This window comes from Cicer arietinum, chromosome 4 (genome assembly GCF_000331145.2).
Source record: "Cicer arietinum cultivar CDC Frontier isolate Library 1 chromosome 4, Cicar.CDCFrontier_v2.0, whole genome shotgun sequence".
Classification (NCBI taxonomy): Eukaryota; Viridiplantae; Streptophyta; class Magnoliopsida; order Fabales; family Fabaceae; genus Cicer; species Cicer arietinum.
Window position 1 is genome coordinate 54322930 of NC_021163.2, and position 9082 is coordinate 54332011.

The 9082-nt window shown below is 25.0% G+C and overlaps 1 protein-coding gene across 1 annotated transcript; it reads right to left on the minus strand.

Moving 5' to 3' along the window:
• Positions 1-1116: 1116 nt before the first annotated feature.
• On the minus strand, positions 1117-4497 carry LOC101513249 (alcohol acyltransferase 9-like). Its single transcript, XM_004513861.4, has 2 exons — positions 3993-4497; positions 1117-2213 (listed from the first exon to the last, which is right to left on the minus strand). Exons 1-2 carry the CDS (start codon positions 4419-4421, stop codon positions 1335-1337), a joined length of 1308 nt encoding a protein of 435 aa, XP_004513918.1. The 5' UTR covers positions 4422-4497; the 3' UTR covers positions 1117-1334.
• Positions 4498-9082: the final 4585 nt, after the last annotated feature.

Consider the following 9082-nt stretch of genomic DNA (forward strand, 5'->3'; position numbering starts at 1 on the left):
TGGTATTTCTTTTAAGTTATTCATTTTAAATTTGAACATCTTTGAAATAGCTAACAATTTTGTATATCTTAAATTATCATTGTTTATATTATACTAAATTGATATTGATAGGTGATTTGAATTCTAAAGTGGACAATGAGAATACTATTTTACTCAATGAAATGGAGTCTAACGATGACGTTATTCTTTTCTCGGCACTCTTTGATTTAAATTTGTCACGTTAAATGTTAATATTTAACTTTAAATTTTTTTAGGTGAATTGTTGATTCAGTGTTGTTTCTTCAGTTTCCAACTCTTGCCTTGAAAATGAAGATGAAGAGGATCGTTAGAAAATACTTATTTGGAACTTTTTTTTTTATGATTTGGAATTTTGTTGTTTTAATAGATTAGTTTGTTTGTTGATTTGAAACTTTTGTTTGAATTGATATTGTCATTTCTAAAGAGGTTGAAGTTTATGAAAATATTGTGACTTGTAGGAAATTTAAACTAATTTTGAGATATTGTAACTTTATTATTTTGATTATTGAAATTTTAGAACTCAGGTTGAATGCAACTATTTAGTCTAATTATTTATTTTAATTTGATGGTATGAATAAATAAATTCAAAAACAAAAGTCATATTTTGTTTTATATAAAAGATACCAGTTTTTGGAGTGGGGGTGAGAATGAGACGTGGAAATTCATCCCTGTTGGATGTGGATGTTAAAAAGTCATCTTCCAAGTGTAGGGGCAGGGGCAACGGTGGTATTGGAGTTGCAGTTGTACGGTTGGTAATTTTTAAAACCGTCTCCGCCTCGTTGTTATGTTCAAAACTGACTAATAAAATGAGTTTTGAAATTAGAATACTCTTGTCCATTTATCAAAAAAAACAAGACTCCTTTTTATGTTTGGGGAGCCCAAAACAAATTTTTATGTTGACCAAACTGAAATTGTTTTTCCACCCATCAAATAAAGGTGTTCCAAACTATGAGTTTTTTTAATACTCTTTCAATCATTTATTTCCTTTCCTTTTTTTTTAAAACAAAATAGAGTATTAAAGAATGAATATGTCACATAGACGAAATAGATTTCACTAAATATTAATTCTAATTCAATTTGAAGTAAACATTCAATAGATAAATTTAGAAAAAGAAAAGGAAATATATTATTGCACATTCAAAATTACATTATTCAATTGTGTAATGCACTTAAATTTACAAATATCATAAAATTAATTCATATTTTCGTCCCTAAAATTATTTTTCTTAAGAATTTTCAATTTTCATAAGAATGCATAAAAATTATAATTATTATAAGTGTTAATTAACCGCACCTTCATTTTATTCATCTTCTTCCTAACTCTCTATCTCCACCATGTAACGATGATAATTGTCCACCATATTTTTGGGAATCGAAAGCATAACTCTAACCGCATTAGGATCTCCAATAACAGGATAAAACATGCAACAATAATCACTACCAAAAGGGCCCACATGTGAAGGCTTCCCTTCTCCAAAATCTACGTTTTCAATCCCTGCTTTATTAAATTGTGATGCATAAAAGATTATTGATTCATTCAAGATTACGGTTTTGTCCTTCAACAAATCAATCGTTGACTTAATATACTCTTCATCGTCCAAATAACTCTTAGCTTGTTGTATACACTTTATATTGTGATCTAGATTATTAGAATTCACTAAATCCTTCACTGTGCTCTCAGCAGACACGAGAACAAACCCATTCCCACAAAATCCTTTTGGAAGTTTCAATTTCTTTCTAAAATTAGCAGTGAAACAAATTCTCACAACACGTGTGGGAGATAAGTTAAATACTTTTGTAACGGAGCGCCATGTGTGTGCTAGTATCACTTCAAAGTCTGTGACATACTTGAACGATGAAGTTGTACATTGTTTCCTTAAGCGAAGTACCTCGTTGGCTCCAAATGTGATTGATGTTTGGACAACTGTTTGGGTTACAAACCACATGAGAAAGTTTTGTTCGGGATTAGTGTGTTCCGGTTCTTTGATGAATACTGGGTGAGGGAATTTTATTTGTGGGGGTTCTTGAATTTTCAACATGTCTCGATTATGATAAGGTTTAATTGTCAAATTACTATTAGGGTTTTTTGTAAGATGGGCCCAATCATTAAAAAATTGTGACATGCCAATGCCATCCAACAAGATATGACTTAGCGATACGAGTAAGATCATTCCTCCGCAACGAAGTCTCGTCACCTAACAAAAATTATATTATAAAGAATGCTTAAATAACATACACACAAATATTAATATGAATTTTATTAGTACTATGATTTGTCAATATTTTCTACATAAAAATAGAAATTGTAACACACATATAAACTAAGCCGGATAAATGTTTATCACTATTCAATTAATTAGAATACGATTTTTATTAATTTATTAGTTAAAAGATAAATACGTACTTATTTAGAACAGTATATTTTGAATATATTTTACACAAAAATTTTAAATAAAATATATTATAATACACCTGCTTAAGCAATACAAGAGACAAATATTTTTCACCAATAGATTATTTATAGTACAGTCTTTCACTTATCAGTTACTTAAAAGAAAAATATGTATTTAATTAATATTGGTTCATCTCAATGTCTTCTAAATAATCATTTCAATAAACTATATATATAGACGACAAATAGTTTCATCGATCAATTAGTATGAATATGATATTTCAATGACCAATTAGTTAATAGTTAAATATATATTTCATTAGTACTATATGCATTTTTTATTTCTTCAACGAAAATATTTAAACAAATAATTAGTTAAAAAATAAATATATATTTTATCATCACTTCAATTATTCAACAACTTTTAGATAAAAATTTACACAAAACTATAATGTAACTATATCAATCATACACATGGCAAACAAACTTACATTAATCAATTATTTGAAAAATAAATATGTATGTCACTTGTGCAGTGTATTTTGTATATCTTTTACATCAAAATTTGAACAAAAGTATATTACACATGTATCAAAATATGTCATTAGAGAGATTTTTTTTTACATTTTTTAAGAATGGTGTTTTGTAGAGTCTATTAATATATTTTTAATTTATAGAATATTATAACAACATGGAAATGTTACGAAGAATTTGTCTAAATTCTTAAAAATCCTTTAAAATTCCCCTCTAATACAATTTTTGAGTCCCTAAAAATAAATTTGTATGTCAATAGTCCAATGTAATTTGTATTTCTTTTACATCAAAATTTGAACAAAAATATATTACACTTGTATCAAAATATGTCATTAGAGATATTTTTTTACAATTTTTAAGAATGGTATTTGTCTAAGTCTTCCAAAACCATTAAAATTCTCCTCCAATACAATTTTTGAGTTCCCTAAAAGTAGGAGGATTTTGTATTATGAATAAAAACAAACATCTCAAAATCCTCTTCTATCAAAACTCTTTCATTCCTTGGATTTCTTCCTTTCTTTTTCAAAGTCCTCCCTTCCCTTCCTTTATGATATAAATGTAAAAATAAAACATAAACATCTAAAACCACCACTCCAACGTCTTCATTGCTGTTATTTATGTTTAAGTTCACGAAATAGTTCTTAAACTTCTAATATTGATTGTGCCTTATTGTGTTTTTTCTTCTTCCATAGATTCCCCTTACTAGATTTCCTCTACTGAAGATAATCTTATTCGAAGCAGATTAGATATTAAATGTTGGTATATATTTCTTTCTATCAAAATTCTAGAAGTTTAACTTCTACCGCTAGACATAATCATTGTTGGTTCGAATGATTGTATATTGAAGGACAATGAAGAAAAGACATTTAAGCGTTTTTTTAATTTTTACTGATTTACTTTTGAACAAAGATTAATTTTATTTCTGTTTTTTTTTTTTATTTTAAAAATTATTTTTCGTTTATTTATATATTAATTATAAAATATATGATAACATAAATTTTTTTATTCTACCTTATCATAAAATTTTGTTACTATCACATTTTCTAACCTGAGATACAAGAAGAGGAGTATCTAATATTTTTTTAGTATACCCCTTGCACTTAAGCTTCTTCAATGACTTATGTTGTGTGATGCAAGGAATGAGTAATTCTTCAGCAGTGATATCCATGGAAGCCTCAGCAAACAAAACACCTTCTCCATTGCAATCCACCACCAACTTGTTCTCATCCTCACTGCTGGTCCTCAACCTCCCAGCTAAAGGGTAGTAATCCACCAAAACTCTTGATAGAGAAGATTTTAAGGTATCTACCTTTACAGATTTCTTGAAGAGAAAAACGTGATTGACTAATTCCCTGTGGTACATTTGGTCATCAAGATTAGAGAGATAAAGAGAGTGATTTGGTGTTGGTGCACAAGGGGTGATTGTAATTGTTGGCTTATAATTGTAACAATCTGGGAGATCAATGGATTTTGACATTTTTCTTTCTTGTGTATGTGTGTTAATTACTTTGAAATAACTTATAGTGATGATAAGGAAAAATGTGAGTGTTAGAGAAAGAAATACCCTTCTATTTATACATGACAATCAGAATAACTTATGGTATTGACTGTGAATCTATTAACTACTCCCCCGTAATCACTTATTTGATCATCAATTCATTTATATTAAAAACAAATGTATTAATGAAAAAAAAAATAGGTATAACTAAAAAAAGTGCATTAAAAACTAAAAGAGTAATTCATTTTGATTGTTTTTTAAATGGATCTTTCATTCATTGTAGGATTTAGAGAGAATTTATTACTTATTATATATCTCATCTGTCCTATAATAACTGTGGCATGTGAGAGAAAAAATTGTACTAATATAATTGTCATTTTTGGTTGCCAATATAACTTTAATTTCTTTTTACCAATTTTATCCTCTAATTAATATTATATACATTTGTCTCAATTTACTTTCTCTTTATTATGCAATTATAATAATTGTAAGCAATTATTGGTTTATAAAGATAGTTTAGTAAAATTATTTTTTTTTCTCATTTATTTTTTATATATTTTTAATTTGTGTGAAATCGTCAAATGCTTTTACATCTCCCACCATATTGTTTTTTGGGTTAAATAAGTTTTGTATCCCTATAAATTTACTATATATATTTTATTTGTAGTGTCGCTAATTTTTGTTTTTAAAATAATAATCCCTTAAATATTTTCATCAACAATTTTGGTCACTGCTTCTAATTTATTCATGTCTATTGTTTGAATTTTGAATGATTTTAGCATGCATGTTTAAAACATAATAAGAACATTTAGTATCAAAATATAGAATATTTTAACAAAAGATAAATCACATATGCATATTTGGATTATTTAACTTTTTTTTTTATACAAAATCTCCCACCCTATACTTGCCATACCGTTTTTTTATATAAAAAAAATACATTTATCTTATACTAGGTTAAAACCCGAATCTTTACATTTATATGTGTGAGATTATAATCGTATTTTTTATATGGTCTACAAACCAAAATTGTTGACCCTTTCAATTTTAATGTAATATTTATTATTATTTTTAATTATATTCTCTAATTAATAGTAATTTGTTACCTTTGTCCGTAAATATTAGACCTCGTGAAAAAAATTATGTGAATTAAGAAAGTTAATAGTTGTAGTAATATTTTGAACAACAAATATTGTTTTACATGCTTACACTTGAAGAGAGAATTAGTTGATGTTTGTTGTTTGTAAGATAAGAAATAAGTTAATTGAGATTATATTACTAAAAATATAATTGATACAAATGAAAGTTTAAAGATCATATAAAAAGAGACAAAAGTTAAAATAAAATAAAAAAGAGACAAAAAAAATTGTTTTGGTATGTAATTACATACAACTACGATATTCGAAATTCAAATTTAAAATATGATATTCAATTTAACTATATCAAAAAAAAAAAAAAAGCTTTTTTAAGAAAATTTTATATTCAAATATGGAAGTAATATTTGCATTACTAACATATCACGTCAATATGTTCTCCTATCAGATATAGTAACATGTTTTTTTAGATAAAATATGATATTTTTTTAGTCTAAAATTGTTGCATTTGTAAAAAATTATTTCTTTTAAAAAGATTGCCACTTGTGATTTTCAATTCAACATTTTTTTTATGGTTTAAATATGTTTTTTGTCCTTGCAAATATGCTTCTTTTTTATTTTAGTCTCTATAATTTTATTTATTTATTTATACCCTTGCAAATTCTAACAAGTTTTAAAAAAGTCTTTTATAAATATTTTTTAGTAAAAAAATGATAACATGACTAATTTTAGATGAAGTGACATATGGTGACTGTATAATTGTTGTTGATTAGATAACATTTAATATTTAAAATTAAAAATCATTTTATTAACTCATTTAATTAAAATCTTAAAACTAATTAATTAGTTAATTAACTAATTAAATAATAAAAACTCAATAATTTTCATCTTCAACTCCAAATTTTTTAATAAAAACTCAACAATTTTCATCTTCAACCCTAATTTCTTCATCTTCAAATCAAAAAATTTCATATCTAAATCCAAACCCTAAATATAGTTTTGGTCTTTTCCACTTTGACTCTTGTTAGCCTCAACCATTGTGTCTGATTAACCCATTATGACCAGACTTATTGATAGAAGGAATATGTGACTGATATTCCTTATCAAGAGACATGGAATATGGAGGACGAGTCGGATAAGGTGGGAGTAGTAAATCATTGTTCGGATAAGTGGAAGCTTCAGGTATGACTTCCAAATCTCTACCTTTATACTCCTTGAGCTTAGTGATTAATATTTTGCAACTGTTTTCAATCTCAACCAAGGCAATTTCTCTTTTGTACCGCATTGTTGAAGAACTTGTAAATCACACACAACATTTAGCATTCCCAAATTGCTATCTCAATCCTATTTTTAACATTTTCCCCAACTAACAACAATTTGTGATTTGAAAATTAAGAAACTAGGGTTGAAGATGAAGGTTGTTGAGTTTTTATTAAAAAATTTGGAGTTGAAGATGAAGATTATTGAGTTTTTATGATTTAATTGGTTTATTAATTAATTAATTAGTTTTAGTTTTTTAATTAAATAATTAAATGAGTTAATAAAATGAATTTTAATTTTAAATATGAAATATTGTCTAGTCAACAACAATTACACAGTCACCATTTTTTTACTAATAAAGATTCATATAGGACTTTTTTAAAACTTGTTAGAATTTGTAAGAATATAAATGAAACAAAAAAAAATTACATAGACTATAATCAAAACAAAACAAATTTAAAAAGACCAACAATAAATTTAATTATTTTTAATTATATCTTTTAATTAATATATCTCTAAAATTATTATTTTTAATTTTATATTTCTTGTTACAATGCATCAATAGATAATAATAACAAAATAAAATCATTATCCTTGTTGTTTCGTTTACCATACTTTTTTAATAACAAAAATTGTAAAATGCTAAAAGAACTGTTTTCCTAAAGTTAGTTAGTAACTCAATTAATGTCAGCCTTAATTAGAGAGAATTAAAATAGCACATAGGTTAGTTAAATGAACGAAAGACAAAAGTCATTCATCTCTATCGTTCGTTAGTTATAACCAACAATCAAGGATTAATAGTCTACATAGGTTCCCCTATATATATATATATATATATATATATATATATATATATATATTTTATGGATCTTTAACAAAAATATTGGGGTGATTTAAATTTTAAAATTGAAATTTAATTGAAATTTAAATTGGAAAATTTATTTTATTTGATAATTATAGTAGTTGTTTTTGTAACTTTTTTTTATAAATTATCTCCTTAGACATTTGGATTATAAATTGGTCTACGACTAGTTATATATCACAAAATTACAATAACATACAACACAATATCTATATTAATTAACATATTTATTAACATATGTCATGTCTAGTCAAAATTCATCACCGATTAACATATATTACATCACAATTATCCTATTTATATAATTTAATTTTCACAACTTTGTCACAATTTATAATTATTCAATTTTCATTTTTTTAACATAAATATTTTTTTATATATAAAATTTAACTACTTCCGTACATTCAATCAAATTCATCTATCTCGAAATTACGGCATATCACAATTCTACATTTGACTTTGAGATCAACATCATATACTCATCCCCACAATTCTACGTATAAAATTTAGGATCAATTTGGTTTTGTACAGGATTGACACTGATTTGATCAATTAAATATATCAAATAGATCAATTTTTATTGACAAAATTATAAATTAAATGTCTCTTATAAATAAAATAAGAGTAGTAATATTTTTTTTAAATATTATTGTGACAAATAAAATATTTTATATAAATAAAGTAAAAATAGTAGTATTTAATTTAAAATATAAAATTATAATAAAAATTACAAATTTTATTTGTTTATAGCAACAAATTTACTCAAATAAATAAATAATAATATATTAATTTATAAGAAAATCATTAATTTTATTTGCAATAAAATAATGTGAAAAAATAAAATATCTACGAGTAAGGTATGAATATTGATATCGGGAAAGTATCTCGTACATATACTTCACCGATTTAAAAGTACTTATATTTATAATTAATCTTCTACACACTTCGATTAAGATTACCTTTAATAGATCAAATTTATAAAAAAAATAAAAAAAAATTAACACTAATGTAAAAATTAATTACTATATTTTGCCTACATCTCTAATCAACTATAGTAAAAAAAAAAACTCCGGCAACATTCTTTACTTAATTGTCTTCCATTAATAAAATATATGATAAAAATCAAACGTTTACTAACAAACTCTTATTCAATGGTGTATAAAATTGATTTTAAATAATAACAGCCTTAGGGATGAGAATAGGCTAGACCGTTCGACAGAGGCCTATAACCTAGCCTACTTATGGTTTGGCCGAACCTATGCAATAAAAAGGCTAGGCTCATGCTATTTTTAAAGTCTATTTATTTAAATAGGTCAGATTCAAGCTTATAAAAAAGCTTATTAGACCTGACGGCCGACTTATATATATTTAATTATTTATTAATGTTATTTTTTATTATTATATTAATAATATTATTTCCTATT